The sequence below is a fragment of the Mesocricetus auratus genome, unplaced genomic scaffold (genome assembly GCF_017639785.1).
Source record: "Mesocricetus auratus isolate SY011 unplaced genomic scaffold, BCM_Maur_2.0 Super-Scaffold_100010, whole genome shotgun sequence".
Classification (NCBI taxonomy): domain Eukaryota; kingdom Metazoa; phylum Chordata; class Mammalia; order Rodentia; family Cricetidae; genus Mesocricetus; species Mesocricetus auratus.
The window spans coordinates 40,846,663-40,868,302 of NW_024429194.1; the positions used below are offsets into that span (position 1 = coordinate 40,846,663).

Sequence of the window (21,640 nt, forward strand, 5' to 3'; positions counted from 1 at the left end):
AGCATACTTCCTTTGGACTCAGTTCAGCACGAACCACTTGAGAAATGTTGGAGGATCAATCTAAGCCTTAAGGGGCCCTCATTTATAGAGTGATGTTTTAATTTTCAGTATGTCTATCAATGAAGCCTATCTAAATGTAGCTATTTATACAGACCATAAACCCTATGAAGACTGGTTAACGACAAAAAATTGTTCTTCGCCAAATGATACTGTACCTAATATAAGGCCATGCACTCAGTATTACCAAATGAATATTTATTAATAAATACTAATAAAAATAGTTGCTAGTAAAGAAAAAAAGGTATCAAGTAAATGCCCAATCTACCATGATGCAATTAGACACATTGACATTATAGATAACCTAGTAATTATTGATGATTACTAGATTCATACTTACATACCACTAGTGTGTGCTTTTAAATCAATTTAAGTTTTTATAATTTTCAGATGTATAAAATTAATATATAGAAATATGTATAACATAATATGAATTTCATGAATTATCTGAATATCATTCTGAAAAGCTTTTGAGTAAAATATCTTGTTCATACCAGAATCATAAGAATGCTTCTATACTTGAAAAATTCACAATTATTATCAAAACTATGAAATTACTATTTAATAAATGAGGTTTTTTCAGTACGTTAAATGCTTTATGCAAATTTTGTATCATGTAGAATTAAATAGATTCTTAGTTAAAATTAATAGTCATATTCTTTCCAAGAGATCACTTAAAATACCCTATCTTGTCACATAAAACGTAAAAGCAAGTTTAAAACATAATGTATATTCATATTAGTTTTGAGACATAAAATTTCCCAGAGCAATATTTTTGTTTTAAAGAAAAATATTCTTGCATATTTATGCTTTAATTTTACACTATCCAGGAAACATGGAACACTCCTGCAATCCCAGCACCTCAGAGGTAGAGGCAGGAGTATCAGGAGATCAAGGCCACCCTCAACCACCTAGTGAGCTCAAGGCAAGCCAAGGCTTCCTGAAATCCTGTCTCAGAAAATCAAAAGAACAAAAGAAAAATTTAAAAAATAAGTACATTATATAAGTGGCTAGGAATATGAAGACAAAAAAACACAGCATAGTAATATTTCATGACTGGAAAAGTGGACTACACATGTCACATATTCAGCAACTTGTGTGTCAGTCTAGTAAAATAAGAAGGGGGCATTTGTTATAGTTAGGATTAAACTAATAAATAAAATAATTTGGTGCTGCTGTGAAATGACATTTCCTGGGATCCAAATCAGAGGGTTGCTCTAAAGTATACCTCTGCCTGAATCCTGTTCTACATCCAAAAGGATAAGTAGTATTATAGACATATGTCATTCTAAAAGACACATAATATATGTATATAAAATGTTTTCCTGAATTACTTTAATATTTAGTATTTTAACCCAGAAATTATAAATTAACACCAAGAGCTAAAATACAGACATTCTCATTCATATATCTAAGTTCTAATAACACTTGGCTGACACTTTCACTTGGAAACCTCAATCAAACGTAAGCACAAAGTGTTCTTGTCTGATTTTGCCATGCCTTGTGAGCAAGTTAAGTAAAAAGTCAATAGAAACTAGCATGTGTAGGAGAGGGCATTCAAAGGGACTGTTCCAGCTAAGGTGACACCTGCATTATTACATCAGCCAGAAGTTTGTGGCTGCAGGGAAATGGCCGACTTTACTGAGCTCAATTTAGCACTTGAATGCCCAAGCAGAACTCACCAGGCTTGCCTGAGATTGTCTCCCTAAGCAATAGGCATGCCTGTGATTTTTTTTTTCAGCACCCACCAATGGGCATACTTTATCACAAACATAGTGAAGTTCAGATGGAAACTGGACCCTTGAAAATTGTATTTTCCCCTTCTTTAGTACATTGACTATAGCAGTAAGGGGCGATGAAGGGGGAAGAGAATATTAATATTATCAGAATTGGCATAGCATAAAAACCATAGAAGCCTATAGAATATTGAATAAAAGTAATTTCTGTATTTTTCAGGAACCAATAGCAAATTTATGTCACTCACTCATTGTTAGCTTCTAAAGTTTACATGATCTAAAATAAATCTCTCTGGTTCTATATACTGCTTTTGAACATCTATAAAAATGACAGAAATCGAATTCCTTTAAATAATCTTCGCTAACATGACTAATGAAATTGGCATTAGTGGACACAAAGCCAGAAGGCAAAATGGAGGGGCCATTCCAGCAAAACTGCAATTGCTGTAAATGGCAGGACACCCCTCATCTGGTGGTGTAACGTGGACAAGCTTTCTCTTCTTCAAAGCACACACTTGAAGAAAACTGTAAAGCTTAATGTAGCTTTGTTACAGCCAGTTTTTTTAATGTAAAATTCTCTAACTTCGGCAGATGTAATAACATCCCTGAAGCACTTATATTAAAAATATCTAATGAGTCTAAAAGAATAATGTTTAAAAACCCATAAGACCAACAGGCAGAGGATATGGAAGGGCTTATTATTTTTTCTGACCTGTACATGCTTATTTAAATAGTATGGTTGCCTTTCAAATGAAAAGTGTTCAATCCAATTTGTTACTATAAATAAAATACTTAGAGCATAAAGTTCTAAAATATTTTCTGCTCAGAAATGAGCCATCTTATATTTCCCTTTCTTCTTTAGTTATGGGATCTTTGAGCCTATGTTTTTCTAATCATGGCTAATACAATTAAGATATTTCTCATAGTGCTGGCTGTATGGTGATAGCTACCATGCCTCTATTGACAAATCTAACTTTGCTGAAGGTATTTATTACACAGCTGTTCATACCTATAAACATATGTGTGTCTGTGTGTGTGTGCACATGTTTAATTCCACTAGAAATTTAAAGAGACTTAACTTCTCAGAGTCCTTGAAAATAATCTATCAGCCTATCAATGATTTACCGATGTGCAGTTAATAGGTATATATGGTAAGTATTAGATCTCTAAATTCCAATTCCAATGCATATTTGTGTGTGTGTGTGTGTGTGTGTGCATGTGTGTGTGCCTACATCCTACATGACATGACTCACATCACATTCAGTAAAGAGAAGCTACTCAAACTCTAAACAAATAATTCACATTGATGGTATTATATTGTTTTGATATGTGTCAGTGTATCATTTATTAATTTGACAAACTGCTTAGGATGGTCAACTTCCCTAACATGTTCTTCAGCAGCAATGAATAATTAAAGACAAAATTAAAGTCAGTGAACACAAGTGGAAAAGGGAAAATTTTGGCTGGAGCTGCCTAAATAATTAGTAAATGCAGATATTGTTTTCAAAGTATTATATACGTCTCCATTTCTATGCTCATTGACAGGTGATCAGAACTGAGTACTTATAGGATAAACAGGGATAAGACACTGAGTGTAAGGGCTCAAGACACCACAAGAGCACGGCCCACAGAATCAACTAACAGGGTACATAGGGAATCACAGTGACTGAAACGGCCATCACAGACCCTATACATGTCCTTGCATGTATCTTATGATTGTGTAACTTGGAATTCCTGTGGGACTCCTAAAGGGAGAGCAGGAACTGTTTCTGACTCTTTGGCCTGCTTTGGGGAACCCCTTTCCTCCTACTGGGTTGCCTTGCCAAGCCTTAATATGAGAAGAGCTGCCTAATATTATCATAACTTGATAGGCTATGTTTGCTTGACATACCTGGGAGGCCTGCCTTTTTCTGAAGGGAAAGGAGGAGTGGATCTAGGGAAGACTGGATGTGGGGAGGGGAGCTTGGAGGAGAGGAGGGAGGGGAAACTGCAGTTGGGATGTAATATATGATAAATGATGATAGACAGACAGACAGACAGAAGAAAAATGAAATTGAGATCTGGGGGGGGGGGGGACAAAGACACTGAGCCCATTATCACAACATGTGTCACCTCAAATGACGGCACTGATGAAGGCTTGGATTTCATGTCACATGTCCTTCATGGAAGGGAGATCCCTTGCTGTAATTCTCATATTACTTATTTCTATAACTCACATCTTGCTTCAATCACTTTGCCCCCATGCCTCTTGGTGGGCATTCACACATACTCTAAATACACGAGTAAATTGCATTGGAGTGTTAAGCAAAATTCTAAATTCCAGTTTAGAAGTAAAAACAGGAGGCACAGATTGACAACACATTTGCGTAATATTCTTCTCTTCTAGTGAATATGTTTATTGGATATTAGAATTTAGCATGACTAAATGCAAAGAAGAATTGGGTTTGTCATCATAATGAAACGCTATTCGTCTTTGGTGATGATTGTGTTTATATTGCCAACATTGGTTCCTTAAAAATAGGTCTATTATTAAAATAGATGACAATATATTATAAATAAAATTAAATAATGATACATGGTAAACTACATCAGCAAATTCAAAGTGTATCTATTAAAAATGAACCTTTAAATTAAAAGATCTAAAGATATTTACAGTTGCTAGTTCAGAGGGGAAGTAAAACCCTCCTTGGGAACTTAACATGTGGCAGGAAGCCTTGATTCTTCTGTTATTTGAGCTTCACAATCAAAACTATTAAGCACACATTAGCAGAAAGAATATGAGGCTGGAGTAAGTAGTGATGTCACAATTCCATAGGTGGTAGAAAGTATAGCAAGGTAATCTATATGGGCCCACAGCCTGGATATCTTCAATACATAAGGAAAGAACAAGGTGAAAAGACCCATGTCAAGTATTCCATACTTATTCCCTATTCCTGTTTCTCGTCTTCTCCAAAGTGAGAGATCCCTGCTGTCAATTTCCCCAGAAATCTACTTGGAAACTGCATAAGGATTTGGGCACATGGGTACCATAGATATGCAGAGGCAGGAAAATTTTGGAGTCCTCTCAACATACATCAAATAAATAAATAGACTCCTGGGCTCCTGGGCCCATATCCAAAGTAGATTTCCAACATGAGGACAGTTAAGATTAAAAAAATAAATAAACCACCAACAAATGCAAATTAAAAAAAAAAGAACCAGTCTTTTCAACCCTTATCCAAACTGGCAACGTGTAAGTCTGCTCCTTGATGTCAACTGGTGAAAAGGCGTTTCTATTGTTTGGGGAATTGTGCCTAAGTTGAGAAGTAAACCTTTCTGGACATTTAAAAGCTTCTGAGGAAATCAAAGACCTCGTAGCCCAGGATGTGGTAAGAAGAATCAAAACTGGGCCAGAACACTTGAGTCTGAAATATTAGAATTGGTCAATTTTGACATCCCTGACTTCAGACCGTCATATTCCATAGAAGGACTGAGAGAGCTAGCCACAGAGGCCATCCACTCTTCTTATTTATGCAACATTTGTAACAACTGACACATTGCTATGTGTTAAACCAATGGAACTCAAAAAGAAAGTGAAGACAATCTCTCTCAGATAACACAAAAGTTAGGTTTACTGCTTTTTTGAGTCTCACTACAAGTCTTTAAATTCCAAGCTATAACAAGCACCAAATTACACAGTGATAGACAAGGTTTTAGAATCTTTAAAATTATTTTATAATCCCTATGGTAGCTTTATGCAGATCATTGTGAACAAAAGAAAGAACGCTTAATTATAAATAAGCTTATGTCAGAAAATAGAAACTAAGAGTGTCAAATTGTCAGCAAGAACATGCAAAGGAATCTGAAGTTGAGAAGATAGTCTAAGCTGCCTACAGCAGTAAGTTGGTTGTTCTCCAAACACCTGTTTTCTATCACTAAACATCTATTTATACTTTGTTGGAATCTAAACCTGAGCTCTGACTGTAACAAAAACTATTCAATTAAAACGTTAAATGTGTCCCCATATCAGAACATTTATCAAGGGCACACATCAATATCTGGATTCTCCAAGCTAGGTCTGTTTGGCATACTGTGAGTTTCTAGCGCCCCCGTGTGGTTTCAATGGGGTGCTTGCATAGGCATTTGAAACCCATTGCCTAAAACCGAACAGTGTGAAACGGGCTATATAATTCAACATGGAAGTTTTGTTGGCGTTGTAAACCAAGAAAAGAAACCCTAAGTCAGCAAAATCCTTAGACAAATGTATAGGCTCCATTCTGTCTTATTTGCTGACTGCTGTTCATTTTACACAAGCTCTTAAAAGGATGGCTACAGGAAACAGTGGCCAGTCTTATCTTTGTTTAGCAAAATCGTTGTGTACAAATTCAAGAATTTAACATGAATAATTATTACATAGACTTTTCAAAGGCTAATCTTATTCCTCACTCAGGTGTTTTACTGGCTACTGTTATGTGAGCACCTCAGTTAGGCAATGCAATAGCCCCGTTATCTGTTGTCTTTGCTCAACGCATAAGCAGCCCACTTTCTGGATCTCCCATTGTCCTCAGCAAGCTACGTAATTGAATTGTGTACATTTCTTCAAGTTGTTTGAGAAGAACTTACACTGCAAATCTTTCTTTCTCTAAATATATCTCTAGACTTGGAGATTCGATTTCTTTCTAACACTAGTCTATTTCAGTGTTATTAAAGAAAGGAACTCAAGATGTCCTTAGATCTTCATTTGGTGATAGATTCTCCTCTTTTTAAAGATGTGTGTGTAAAACTATCTAATCCATCGGAAGTCTTCAAATTAAACAAAAGGATAAATGTTAAATATCTAACATGATCAAAATACCCTCAACATGAAATTAAACTTGTGAGTAATTGGCCACGAAGAAATAAAAGTTGTAAACTAATCAGAGGTGAAGAGGAAGTGACAGACACGTGAGTGTAACTTTATTTATATGTTGTTAAAAATATTCACACAGTGCAAGAGGAATAAATTCTCTATCAATACCTAGTGATTTGTAGGCTAATATTAAAAGAAGAACTTGGCTTTAAACCTGAAGATAAAATGCACAGAAAGCTGATATCATTTGTTAAATATCAGATTAACAATACAAATTAATACATATTTATAAATGTACACTAGTTATTCTGAGACTTACTTAAAAAGTCACGATGTTTGATGTCAATAATAAAAGTAGATATGAATCAAAATATTAATAAATGCCTTTCAAAACATAATATCTGAGAAGCCACCAGTCGACTGTTGACGTTGCTACCTTTCCCTAATATTGGCACCATTTAGCTCACTGAAGCAGACTCTTGGTTAACTGTGCGAACAGATCACCCAAAAAGTGTACCAGAAATACATACAGTGGTTCAAAGAAATCCTCTTACCTGTTGAGCCCTTTCAGTGTATTGTCCATGCTTAAAATGTCACGCATCTTATACAAAAACCACTTGTCGATGGCTGTGAGCTTCACAATTTCATCCAGGGACATGTTATTTTCCATTGCCTGCCAGAAGAAGAGCAAACAGGTTCCTGGGCAACCATTTTCTAAATGGCTTATTTAGTTGAAAACATAAGAGTCATTCCTTTCCATATTAGAGAGCCTGAGGCCAAGCTACCAACTGAGATAACGAGACTGAATCACTGGTGTTCCTTGAAAAAAACTTAGGGTACCATTACCTGCACCCTCAAATGGCATACAGAGAAAGTACATTGAGTAGCAAAAGTAATGTGTGCTCAGAACAGTTTCGACAGGTCCTGTCGCCTCCTCTTTATCTATTATTATTTTCTAAACTATTTGGAATTAAGGCGGATCCAATAATATTATAACCCTACTCTCCTGGTACCTCCCATCATTTTCTTAAGCTCACTTTAGCAATTTCTCAATAGTAAGATGCTTACTCATGGAGCTGAGTATGGCCATGCCATAAGACCTACAGTGTTCATATTTCCTACGAGATTAAAAGTTGCTAGCCATTAACAATAAAAGGTGCACAGAAAGCAAGTCACTCATACTTCTTACAGATAAAATAAAGATTACAGCTGATGATGCTAAATGAACAAGTGCCTAGAATCTGGTACCCACTTTCATTCAAGGAAGGAGAACCTACAGTCGGACCCTGCTTCCATCGCAGACCTCATCTTTCCACACCGCATCTGTGCCGTCTTACCCCACTGTAATGAAGTGTTTCATGACCCCAGACACATTTGAGGTCACTCAAATGGTCTCCAAATCAAAACGAATGCCCCATATTCTCCCCAAATCGAAGAGGTGATGATGCAATCATCCTGAAATAAGACTGCTGCAAAAGTCAGACCTCCGAGTACGCTGCCCTTTTCGGAGAATCATGAAAGCAGGCGGAGATTTATGCCTGCCCTTCATTCTTTCCCCCCTTTGAGCCCTGCACTGTCCTTACATTCTTTGTCAAAATCACCAAGTTGCTGGCTGCTGTGGTTATGAACAGTAATGACAGACTCTAACAAACAGAAATCAGCTCCTTGTCCCAGCACTCTGGCAGACAATAATTTATATCCCTGAGCCTGCACTTCTTGCTTGTACACAGCGTGCTCTGGGCAGGATGAGCCTCTACACATTTGCCCCGCATTCCCGTTCTTTTTGAGTCTGTTAGAAAAGAATGAGAGATTTCCCTGAGTTTTACAGCCTGGCTGGGAACTTGGAAATGCTGTCCTTTTTCATCTGCTTGAAGTGGCAGAAACATGATTGCTAGACTCAAGGAAAAGATCCATTTCTTGCTCTTCCCCAGGGAGAAAATATATATGTATCTATGTATTTACACATCCACATCCACACATATGAATACCATGGATTGCTTTTTAAATAAAAGACTAAGAGGAATAATAAATACAGTGAAATGAACTTCTAGAAAAATCTCACTTTGTTGCTGCACCCCAACACTCCAGGAAAACATGAGTTGACTTTCAAGATTAGACAGTATCCATCAAAGATAATAGTCTCTCCCAGAATTTCAACAGGATTTAACTATTTTACACATAGAAACCATAAGAATGAGGAGAGCGTCTATCAGATGCTATGAAAGAAATAGCCCTTGCTTTTTATCAGCTCTCTGCAGGACTGTCCCTAAATGCTCCTGAGTTACAGTGATTTCAAATCATAAACTGCATTTTTCTGTTGTTACAAAAGCATTGTATAAGTCATATTTCTTCTTTAAAGACAAAATTCATATTTTCACTAACTCATTCCACATGTACACACAGAGAAAATGGCCAAGGGAGCTTTGTGGACCCAGTGTGGTTTGACACTGTTGGAGGATTTATGTCTGTGCTTCCTTAAATGTCAAAAAGCCATTTAGGGATTTCTGACCAGACAGATTCCAGCTGCCCAAGTCACCTTTCATAAAATCTGATGAGCTGAGACTTCAAAACTCTAAGCACAGTAAATATGAATGGAGATTAAAATGGCACTTCATTTGCATGAAAAGGAACTAGGGGGTGGAAATGAGAAATGCAAGGCTTTTTGTTCTAAAAGTAACAGCAATACAATAATTACACGGAAAAGCCTACCATCACAATCTAGGTAGCCTGATGTTTAAACACAGAAAAAAGCAAAATAGATTATGTCAGGGTATTTGGTAGGATGTGGTACCTACCAGTGTATCCATCGTCCCTCTAAATGCAGTTGCAAGCATTTTCAAGGAATGTTGATAAAGGTTACAAGAAAGGACAAAACAGTACTGTAATATCTCAAAGTACTCATGCTGTGTATACTAAAAGGAAGGGCCATTTTGCCTATGTGGTTAATTTTAAAGATGCAATGTGCCCTTAGGTCCAAGCTTCAAGCTAAATTTAAAAAAAAATACATTTTATGACTTAATTAGAAGGATGTCTGATGAAATTCAGAGAACATGTGAGAAAGATAAGAGAGGTATGTGTGTGTGTGTTAGAGTACATGCACAGATGTGTGATGGTACACATGGGGAGGTCAGACGACACTCTGTAATTGTTTGCCAAGCTAACTAAATTTTGAGACCCTTCCAGGCACTCCATTCCACATTACCTTAGCGATGGCATAGATGCGAGTGCTGGAGGGCTCAGACAGCTCTTTCCTGAGGTCCAGGTTTGCTGGCCATTCCTTATTCATTGGGAGACGGGGAGTGAACCCATCCACAGATGGGTGGCACATCCTCAAAGCCTTCTGGAAACTCTCCTCAAAGGTGCGGCCAATGGCCATGACCTGCAATTACACACGGCAGAGCTCACATTGAAGGAATAAGCATGCACATTGTTAGTTTCTGACAAAATTAGGTCTGTAATATTTTCCAAATGCTTGACATCTGTAAAAAGATTCTGAGGGTATCAGTAGATTTTGAGGTTCCGTTTCTAGTCTTCTCTTTCCTTTACTCCATGCTTTTTAGTGTAATTAATCTTTAACATTTTATTAGGATTTTTTTTAGCAACTAGCAAATGTAGCTCTATTTCCTGAGAGTAAGGAAGATATTTCCTATACCTGTTATGAAACACAATAGTATAAAATGAGGAGCAAAAAGGCTAGGGCATAGGAACCCTCCCTCTAAAAGACCACACATTATGCCAGTGTCCTTTAGAATACACAGCAAATAAGGAGAAAAGAAACAAACTAACACAAAAACAATCTATTTTAAGAGTATCAGTCAAGATACATGACAGCTTGACTTTTCTGTAGCAAAGTATCAATATTGGAAGATTCCTAAAATTCATAATACAGATAGATGATATTTTTTAATGTGGGTGGAGGTTAACTCCACCATGATGAATTCTATATGTCTTTTTACAGTCTTTACAGCTAATTGGATCTAACCAAAACAAGTGGGATAATTTAGTCTGAAACAATTAGGTTTCAAAGCCGGATTCAACCTGGCCTTGAAACCTACACAGTTATTTTAGTGGGTGAAGATTGTCTTTGAGTCTCTCCACAAAACAATAGATTGCTCTGTGATTTTGGGCTCCAGTTTAAAATATCAATGGTAACAATACTGCCTTCAGTAAACCTTCACGATTCAGCATATAGACTTAAGTTCACTTTAACGGCAGATTAGGAAATTATTGTGAGAACTGTGTGAAAGAGACATATTCAAAAATCCCTAATTCCCACCCCTTTTCACACTATCCTAAATGTAGCTAGAAGTAAGGGGAAATTCCTGAAGGCAGGAGTAAACAGAATATCAGGATCCTTCAGCCCAGTACAAGGAGATTAATATTCCACTGTGCTTGGTCAGTTTGAAACTGTTGCACTTGAAGGCTAGTGAGAGCTCACAGAGTCTGCCTGTCTTCTATACAGATGAGAAATGTGAAGTATAAGAAAATGAAATCCATGTACTCTCTCATATATGGATTTTAGTCCTATATCTGGGGAGTGCCAGCCTACAATCCCCTGGCCAAAGAGTCTGGGAAACAGAACCTTCATTCAGTGGCTGATGGAAGCAGAGGCAGACTCCCACAGCTGAGCACTGAGCTGAACTAAAGATATACAGTGACAGAGAGGGAGGACTGATGAACAAAGGAGTTAAGACTGGGCTGGTTTAACCCCCAGAAACAGCTGACCTGACAAGGGTTAGCGAATCCCAGACTGATGCCTGGGAATCCAGCATGGGACTGATCACGAACCCCTGAATGTGGGTGTTAGTGAGGAGGCCTAGGTAATCTATTGAGCCTTGGGTAGTAGATCAGTATTTATCCTGGGTACACAAATGGACTTTGGGCTCCCATCCAACAATGAGAGATGCACTCTCACCCTGGACTCTTGGGGGAGGGTCTAGGTCCTGCCCTGGATGAAATGACAGACTATGGACACCCCCATGGAGGGCATCACCCTCCCTGGGGAAATGAGGGGATATTGGGGGGGTTAGTGGGAGGGTGTGGGAGGAGGGGAGGGAAAGGGAGAGGGACCTGGAATTGGCATGTGAAACAACCTTGTTTCTAATTTAAATTTAAATTTAAAAATAAAATATAGAAAAATGAAAAGAAAAGAAAATGAAAGCCACAGTTCACATGAATAGACTGAAGTCAAGTAATTAACTTCATACCCATTGTGGCTTTGGAACACTGCACAATTTGGTGTGTGGTGTTTTTATGTGTGTGATAGATTCATGCATAAATATGTAGGGGTATGTGTGTGCTATTACTAATCTACATGCTATGGATGTTAGAGCTTGATATTCCGATGACTCCTAAATTGCTTCTCTCTAGTAATGTTTGAGACAGGATCTCTCACTGAACCTGGAGCTTACCGTTTAGCTAAATTGGGTGGTCAGGGAGCCTCTGGTCAGTGGACAGTCAATTTACCTGTCTCCACTTTCCCTCCTTCTTCCCAACCGTATCTCACTCAGTAATGGGATTACAGGTACACATCATCACACCTGACGTTATATGGGTGCTGAGGACCCTAATCAGGTCTTCTTGCTTGTGCAACAAACTTTACCCACTATCTTCCCATCCCTTCCATTTCTAGATTTGATTAAAAAAAACAAATTTCATCTCAGCTTTATCTATATATACCTGTGAGGTTGTATATCTATATATACCTTACATTTGTATGGAACTCTGATTCTATAAAAATATTATATAATTATCTCTGTAGATTTCACTCATGTTTCAGGGAAAGATGTTTGTATATTTGGAGTCCTGTCTTTCTGGTCTTAACCATTTTCAACACTCCTGTCAAACTTCAAACAACCTGATTGTTGTTTTCAAAATTGTTATTATTTAGAAAAATATCATGTAATAAATAACATACTAAATTTCAAAAGGAGCAATATTAAAACACTAAAGAGGAAATTAAACTCCTACATGTTCTCCAGCCAGGAACCCAGTATCCAGTCAACCTTTTGACTTTCAATTGTATGAAGGAGTTGACAAGATTATTGAAACCAAATATAATGTGAATGGAGTACTAGGTTCTGGACTCACCTCACCTACACTTTTCATTGAGCTACCAATTCGGCTGGATGTTCCATGAAAACGGTCAAGATCCCAGCGAGGAATCTTGGTCACCATGTAATCCAGGCTAGGTTCGAAGCAGGCTGATGTCTTCCCAGATACAACATTCTTGATTTCTGGAAGTGGGATACCTAGGGCAATCTTTGCTGCAATGAATGCCAGTGGATAGCTGTAAAGCAGGAGATATAGTTATTTTACCTTCATTCTCTTTTTATTAGCTTGAGCAATAAGTACTGAAAACAACTCCAAACCTGAACAACTCTTCCTTTAAAATTATGGCATTAGTCAACCTCAAGATATAAGGCACACCTGATTTCTGCTCTGTCCCAGTATTTACTACCCACTAACAGAATGTGATGCAGGATAATGCATACAACAGTTGTGAATCCACTTCTAAGCCCTGTTTGTATTGCTATAGTCTCCAGCTTTCATCAACACAATATCGATAGGTTTCTTGATAAATAAGATTTTACCTCCACTACCTGTGTTTAATGTCCGCTCAGATTAGAATCTGCAAAATATTCTCTGAGAAAACACACATACCTACCTGTATCTAAGGAGACAGCTGGAGCTAGGATGTATTATAAATGGCCAGGAAATACAGACTTGCAATTTCAGCCCTGGTTCTAGCTCCAGATATTTGAACTTTAGGCTCTTGTAAAAGCTAACACTCTGGATACTTGGCTATCCTCTCGAATGTCAATTCAGATAATTTTATTTGATAAAATAACTTATAGTACTATAGAGTTCAATAAGAGTTATTTAGTATGAGTTCCTATCGAACAGACAATGAAACTGAAGGAGGTAAGTACTATGCCCAAACTCACATCAGTTGATGAAACAAGCAAGATATCGAGTCTTCTGACTCAACCTTTTGCCACTGTGTAGCTTCATAAAAGTACTAAAGAAGCAAATGTTTTCCTCATTTAAATGTCATATAACTTGAATGCCAGATGCTAAAAATAGCAATAGAAACAAGAGGCTTTGTTTACTTCCAATTATGCTTCCCAGCAGCTGTTAAATGGACATCAAACTTAAATACTTGCTTATAACATTTATCCATGGTAAGATCCTACATTGTTTATTTTTGTGGAAGTTTTTTAAATTATTAATTATAAGCTGATGTATCAATTTTATGTTTTATTGTGTACATTTCCAAAATCAAAGTAATCTATACCGGTCTTGAGTTAAAATGTATATTTTATCAACCACTCATATAGCCAGTCAAAACTAAAATTAAAGATTAATATTTACTTTTTAACAACATCTGCCGCCAGGCGTTGGTGGCACACGCCTTTAATCCCAGCACTCGGGAGGCAGAGGCAGGCGGATCTCTGTGAGTTCAAGACCAGCCTGGTCTACCAAGCGAGTTCCAGGACAGCCTCCAAAACAATACAGATAAACCCTGTCTCGAAAAACAAAAAAATAAAAAAATAAAAACATCTGCCAAGTGCAAATAAGAAGCATATTTTTCACAACCTGATTTGACCACCCAGATTTTGATTGGTTTATGACTAGCCAGCAAACAAAGTCAGCTATCAATATCATTTGTTTCAATCTGACAGCAAGCTCATTGATAACCATGCCATTAGGGTTCTCTAAATTTTCTAGAGCCAACACACAGAAAGTAGGGGTAGAATTTACAAATACAGAATGGTCTTCCACTAGTAGTCAATTTCTCATTTCTACCTGCAAAGAAACTATAAACCTGTGGTTAATCATTCTGGTCTTACCCAGTAGCCTTGGAAGCCAGGGCAGAGCTCCGGGACAGCCTAGCATTCACTTCAATGATGCAGTATTCCATCGAAGTAGGATGAAGAGCAAACTGAATATTGCATTCACCCACAATGCCCAAGTGTCGAACAACATTGATTGATGTGCGTCTCAACATCTGGAACTCTGCATTGGAGAGTGTCTGGGCGGGGGCCACAACAACTGAATCACCTGTTAACACAAGCAGCACTCATTATTTGGTGGCATATTTTAACAGCCAACTGGAGTGACTTAACCCACTAAAGTGATATGGGGCATAGAATAGGCTGAAGATTTGAAGAAAGGTTTAAAATTCATGTTCACATTTAAAAGAATGAGACATCAGGTATTCTCCATAATTCTTGTTTTGCCCATATGATTGACAATTTCTTGTAGAAACTTCCATAGCTCCATCTCACTGGTAAAGCATAGTTATCAGCTTACTGCATTTCCGTCGGTACCTTCAGCTCCTCTTCCTTCATCTCAAATTGTCTCTCAAGTTTTTCCTTCCATAGACTATGCTCTCCTTCTATCTAGACTGGTTCAACCCTCTCTTCTCTCCCTTCCCATTCTCATTCTTCTCCAGCATGAGGCCTTTAATAATCAATCCCAGATTCTCCTACCTTCTGTGTGCAGACATGTTCAGCAAGAACATGTCCTCTCCTCAAGAAACCCATCCCCAACCTTGTCAGACATACAAACCTTTCATTCTCTTCATATAACTTGAATGCCAGATGCTAAAAATAGCATCTTAAAAGTTTGTCAAGTTTCTTGTCCCTCCTTATCATATAATCTCATTCCATGGGGGTTCCATAACTAGCTTGAAGTATCTAATTTTTCTTCTTGAACTTGTAAAAACCCAGATTAAATCTTCATTCTTGACCTATCACAGGGATTAATACTGCCACAAAGAAAAATATTTGTAAAGTATGTTCTTGCATTGACTTACTTGCTACTAGTCCACATTTTTCCTCCTAAATCTCTATCTGCCCCCTTTGCTTTGACACCAATTCTCTTTATCCTGCCCTAGAACCTGAATTGTTTTCCATAATATCAAAATTTGACCCTCTCCTCACCTTTTTCTATCCCTAAAAAGTTCTACTACACTAAATGATTTCCAGTGACTTTATGTCAGCTTTTTCATTTCTGTAATTCTCAAGTATCCCTTTCTAGGTTCCAAACTCCCTTCTCAGAAGTTCCTACCACATCTTCAACTTAGAATTTCTGGAATGTAAGTCATCTTTGTTCTCTAGAGTTGATTAGTTTAACTTGATATAAGCCAGTTTTCATCACTGTTGAAACTATTTTCTCAATCATTCGGTGACTAGCACACCAGTGTGTTTTAGGGCTTTTGGGGCCCTGTCTTTAATTCCAAACATTGTCACAGCTTTTACTCAAATTCATTACTTATCTCACTTTCCTCAGTTAAACTCAGGATAATAATATCTACCATAGTGAAGAGGGATTCTGTGAATTCCAAACTAAAGATGACACTATTTTCAATGCTATAAAACACTGTGTGTAAATGTTAAGCTTTATCATTAGTCCATCAGCTAACAGTGGCAAAGTATCTTGTACAGGTTGCTATGGTAATCAGAGTCTTGAGTCAAAAGCACAATTTTTATAGATTCTTTGCTTACCTGTGTGAACACCCATGGCGTCAACATTTTCCATGTTACAAACAGTAACACAGTTATCATCCGCATCTCGGACAACTTCATATTCTATTTCTTTCCAACCTGTCACTGACCTCTCCACCAGAATCTGGTTGGTCATAGCAAATGCCTAGAAATTGATGATACAGATACCAAAAATTTCAGATAAGGCACTGGTTTAAACAAGGACATTAAGGAAAGTGTTCTGACCCAAATCCTGGTCAGCCCTAAAATCTTAAACCCCATCTCCATCCTCCTCCACCTTCCAGAAGACATAGGGTGTCAGAAAATCAGTGAGACCAGGAATAGTATCCTACAGTGAATATGCTTGATTTGGGTTATTGAGGCTTGCCATTCAAAGTGCTGATATGACATTAAATCAAACTAATTTAGGAAAAAGAGAAAATAATTGAGCAATCAGGCAGAGGGAAATGAAATTATTTCAGTAGCTAGGCTTCTGTGAAACCAGAAAATGTGATAAGTACAAATAAATGTGGAAAAATAAGTCTAAAGACTCCAGCTTTCTCTAAAATAACTGAGGGTACTTGGTACAGTGACACACACAATAAAAGTTAGTTGGTGTTGATGAGGAAGAGAAGGGAGATGATGACAGCTGTAAACAGTTAGCCAAAATGGCATATGCAACTTGGGAATTAGAAGAATCATATGCAGCTATTATTATGGTTAATCACTGCCTAAGTGCTGAAATGCTCTGAGTCGTATATCATACATGGCTGATTAGACAGATATGAATTAGTGTAATTACCATTTCATATTTACTGCATATACACAGTATGGTAGAATGCTGAACTCAAAATGTGAAAGAGGCAATCTCTGACCTTAAGACATGTGGTGACTGACAACTGAAGACCAAAATATCCCTTTGTCTCATAATATATTTGATTTTGGGTGTCAGTAAAATTTTATTTCAAATTATTGGTAGACTGTATGATGAAGTGACAGCTCAATTTAAGTTTTCCATAATGTGTCTCAACCCAGGGTATTTTGCAGCCTCAGTTGTAATTATAGACTTCAACATATGCAACTCAAAATGCAACTCTTTTGTCACCACATCTGCCCATGATGAGGTTCTCAAAGCAGTTGGGACATTCTGGAGCTACTATTAACAAGTGAGTAATGATTTAATTTGTCATTTGGGTTGTTTCCAAATAAGAAAAAAGAAAATCCTGAAACAGAAGGAATAAATTGTATACTCTAGTAAACTATGATAGATACTAAATACAAGGAAAATTGGCATTATTTCAACCAATATCCTAGACTTGATATAAAGGTTTTTCAAGTCTCCAGTTTTATTCCAAAGTTAACTTAAGCACCTAAATAACTTAGCACAGCATCTAGTGGCTCTAATTATAACCTCAAGTAAATAAAGGATAAATTAAGGTGCAATGATATGACTAGTCAATCTCAAGGGGGAAGAAATAAGGTCTTCTACAAGGAGAAATATTCAACAACCATTGATTATTTTAGCAGAATAGAAATAATTGAAAAATACTTCATTACAAAACTGTCTTCAGATTGTAAATGTTCTATATAAAAATTGATAATGCTTCATTTTATGGAGAAAATATATTTGATACAGGAGAAATATATGTTTACTGTCACAAAGTATATTGCTAATGTGGACCTCAGACCGATAGGTGGGAGGCCAGCATGGGACTGATTCAGACCCCCTGAGTGTGAAAGTCAATGAGGAGGCCTGGGCAACCTATGGGACCCTAGGCAGTAGATCAGTGTTTATCCCTGGCATACAAACGGACTTGGTGTGTCCATAACACAAAGAGGGATGTTCTCTCAGCCTGGACTCTTAGCAGAGTGCCTGAACTCTGCCCTGAGTGAAATGACAGACTCTGGATATCCCCTGTGTGGAAGGAATTGGGGGTTGGGTGGGAGGCTGGGGGGATGGTGGGGGATGCTGGAGGAGGGGGAGAGAGAGAGGGAACTGGGATTGACATGTGAAGCAAGCTATTTAAAATTAAAGTAATAAAAAAAGAATATTCATAACATGTATCATGCTATAATAAATATTTTTATAACTACATAAACATATTTTGCCTTAAATAAATAACTCTGAAGTCCAGAATGGGAAAAGGAACCACTCATATTAAATAGGTTGCCTTTGGTATGTATAATTTGGGCAACTTTAGAAAACTATATCTAAGTTTGTTTGCTTCTACTACTTGTCACTACAAGTAATTGAGTGTATTTAATTGTATTTATCTGCTTTTAAATTTCAATGCCAATAACTCAAAAATCTTACATTGTTTTAGTTCAAAAATAAGAAACAAAAGACTATACATTGTGTGAGACTAAGACCTTCTTCCAAATAGCTGCACAATAGTTATGCCAAATTCATCCCCACACTGCACAAATGTCATAGCTACAACTGCATTTCCTGATTCAAAGGCATTACTGAGTACCCAGTGTTACCAGATACGGTCCTTTAGAAGAAGACTATGGACAAATATCTCTAAAGCAAGGTTTTGTGTGTTTATCTCTGGTTCACATAGTCAACATAGTTTTGTTACATCTCTCAAAATGCACTCAGTCGTGCATTAATGTTCTTTGGCTACAAAGCAAACTATAGATATTCCACTCTCACTTGCATTTCTATTTGTAGTAGTGGTTGGCAAAATTCACTCAATTTATTAAATGGAGAGGCCGATACCATTTGTAGTTTGACATCTGCACTTTGGGGAGAGAATGTGTCCTTATCAGGTTTTTTCAAAAGTAGTGTGAAAAAAAAGGCATTTTATTCTACTCATCTCTTAGCCAGAAAAACCTACGTTAGCAATCCAAATGTTTTAGAGAAGACTGAAATATAGGAAGATGGAGGTGGATTAATGCACCTCAATGGATTCAGTGGCGTAATGAAAATGGATAGGTAGGCAGAGTGACCGCTGCTTTACCGCAAGTCACGTGGGTCATGCTGCGTTCTACTGAAAGGTTTGTGATTGTTTCCCTCTCAACAGCAGGGCCAGTTGAGGATACTTGACGATGACCGTAATGGGGGAAGGTCACAGCTTTCTCTAAATGAATGGGCTCATCAAATCAGTTTCTTTGGTTGGTAAGAATGCGGCTCAGAAAAATGCTTACCTTTGTGCCCAGGTCCACTAAGGTCTCCTTATTGGGACAAATGCCAGAGCCTAACCCACCCAGTGCATAAGCAGACCGGATCATCACAGGGTAGCCGATGGTGTCTGCTGCCTTCAAGGCATCCTCCATCTGTGAACAAAGCAGAGATACTGAAGCTGAAAATGCCACCCCCTCTTCCCCTCTTCATATTCTCTCTCTCTCTCTCTCTCTCTCTCTCTCTCTCTCTCTCTCTCTCTCTCTCTCTCTCTCTCTCTCTCTCTCTCTCTTTCGTAACATGTAGAATCACTCTATCAGAGCCCAGAAACCCAGGTTAATTAGTTAATTTGCAGAGAGGGGAACATGTTCTATTATCCCCTCATATACTTTTGAAAGTTAGTGTTGCTGAAAAAAAAAGTTGTGCAAAATTCTAGCGAGTGTAATTTTTTTATTTTTCATTTTTATTTTTTAAATAATTTATTCATCTTTAAGAGCACCAGTGTTTTGCCTGCATGTATGTCTGTGTGAGGGTGTCAGATCCTCTGGAACTGGAGTTATAGACAGTTGTGAGCTGCCACATGGGTGCTGGGAAATGAACCAGGGTCTCTGGAAGAGCAACCAGTGCTCTTAACCCCTGAGCTGTCTTTCCAGCTCCTTATCAGGTAAACTTTAACTTTTTTCTAAACACTACACCATGATCAAAGCAGAAATAATCATCATTTTAGAATAAAAGATATACAGAATAATGATTTTAACTTCAGTATGAAAGTCTATCATTTAAAAAATGATGTTTATCTATTCCTGAAGCTAACATGGTAATAGAACAACATGACATTAGGAATGTTATACAAAAGGAGATATTTCATGTTTCACATTTATTCTCAGAACAGTCTCTGCAGCTTGGAAATTTTTTTTAACTTCCAAACGCAACATATGGTGGCTGCATTTTTCTGTCATGGAATATTATTACACCACCAATGGGAATGTAATTACACCTTTCCCATATGCCTGTTTCTTATCATGGGAAAGCAAGGACATAATTATATCTGGCAATGAAAAGTATGCTTGTACAGCAGGAGCTTCCCAAAGCATTCAGGAGAGCTCCCGGGATATGTCCTTGATTGACAGGTTTGTAGTCTGGGATATACGTGATAGCATTCTTTTCTGAGGCAGATGCACCCAGTTTTAGTTGTCCCAGAATTACTTGCCTCATCCCTGAGGCTTTGCCTATTTCTACAGTGGGGAGGTTGTGTCTAAAGCTTCCACCTCACAAAATTTATGTCTGAAATCAAAAATAAAGTCAGGGAGAAAAGAGGTGGAGAAAAGATATGTATAGCTAGTTGAATTTTTCTTGATGATTGGTAATATCCTAAAAATAGGAATAATGGAAAATGGAAAATGAATATATAAAAAGCAAACCCAGATCTATACCAAAATATATTTATTCCTAAATATTTATTTCATTCCAAGAACCCAATTTTCAGGGTTCTAAGATTCACACTCAAGATGTGTAACTTATCACAGGAAGAAGAGAAGGCAAAAGGCAATAGGAAAAAGAAGTTTGCTATCAGAAGTCAGTGTCGTTATTTTCAATTCAAGAAATCATGGTTGCTTCAGCCTCAAACAAATGGATTCACCTCTGGGTTTATATTTTCCATTGCACAGAATAAATTAACAATATTTATTTCTAAAGATTCAGCACTGAATGCTGCCATTAATACACAGTGTCTGATACTAAAATATTTCTGAAAGTATAAAGATTTTAGATATAATTATCAGCTGTGATAAACCATTCTCCCTGCAGTCCAAGATGAGTAACATTCACCCCCATCTCCCAAGAACAGTTTCTTACTGATTCCACTGCAAAACTGGGAGCGATCTTCTCATTAATCTCATTCAGTTTGTCTGAGAAGAGCTGTCTATCCTCTGTGGCCATAATGGACTCAACTGATGTTCCCAGAACCTTCACACCATATTCCTTGAGCACGCCCCTCTTGAATAGCTCCACTCCTACAGAAGAATCAAACACATGATTTTTATAGTCTCTAATCTATGTCTTCTTTACAGACACTGAAAACGTTGTTTACAAAAAATAATCCCTAGGCCTAGAGAAATGGCTGAGAAGTTAAGAGCACTGGCTTTTCTTGCAAAAGACTGGAGTTCAGTTCCCAGAAACCACAAGATAGATAGCAACAATCAGCAACTGTAGTTCCAATTGTATCTGATGCTGCCTTCTGAACTCCTAGGGTACCAGGTACATTTGTGGCATATATACATGCAGGCAAAATACCCACACACATAAAGTAAATAATCTAAAAACAATTAAAATAACTATTTAAATTGTATCCAAAGTGTCACTACAGTCAATAACAGAGCAATAAAGTTGAGTCTACACGGCCATG

General features: G+C 37.5%; 1 protein-coding gene across 3 annotated transcripts in view; it reads right to left on the reverse strand.

The window, feature by feature from the left end:
• Cps1 (carbamoyl-phosphate synthase 1) overlaps positions 1-21,640 on the reverse strand; it is a 117,218-nt gene that overhangs the window by 46,445 nt on the left and 49,133 nt on the right. For all 3 annotated transcript variants that reach the window (XM_040753392.1, XM_040753393.1, XM_005070541.4), the window contains exons 16-22: positions 21,091-21,248; positions 19,263-19,391; positions 16,134-16,278; positions 14,475-14,685; positions 12,712-12,910; positions 9,824-10,000; positions 7,176-7,294 (exon numbers count right to left, since the gene is read on the reverse strand). In XM_040753392.1, the coding sequence (XP_040609326.1) occupies positions 7,176-7,294; positions 9,824-10,000; positions 12,712-12,910; positions 14,475-14,685; positions 16,134-16,278; positions 19,263-19,391; positions 21,091-21,248 (1,138 nt within the window). The remainder of the gene's footprint in view (positions 1-7,175; positions 7,295-9,823; positions 10,001-12,711; positions 12,911-14,474; positions 14,686-16,133; positions 16,279-19,262; positions 19,392-21,090; positions 21,249-21,640) is intronic.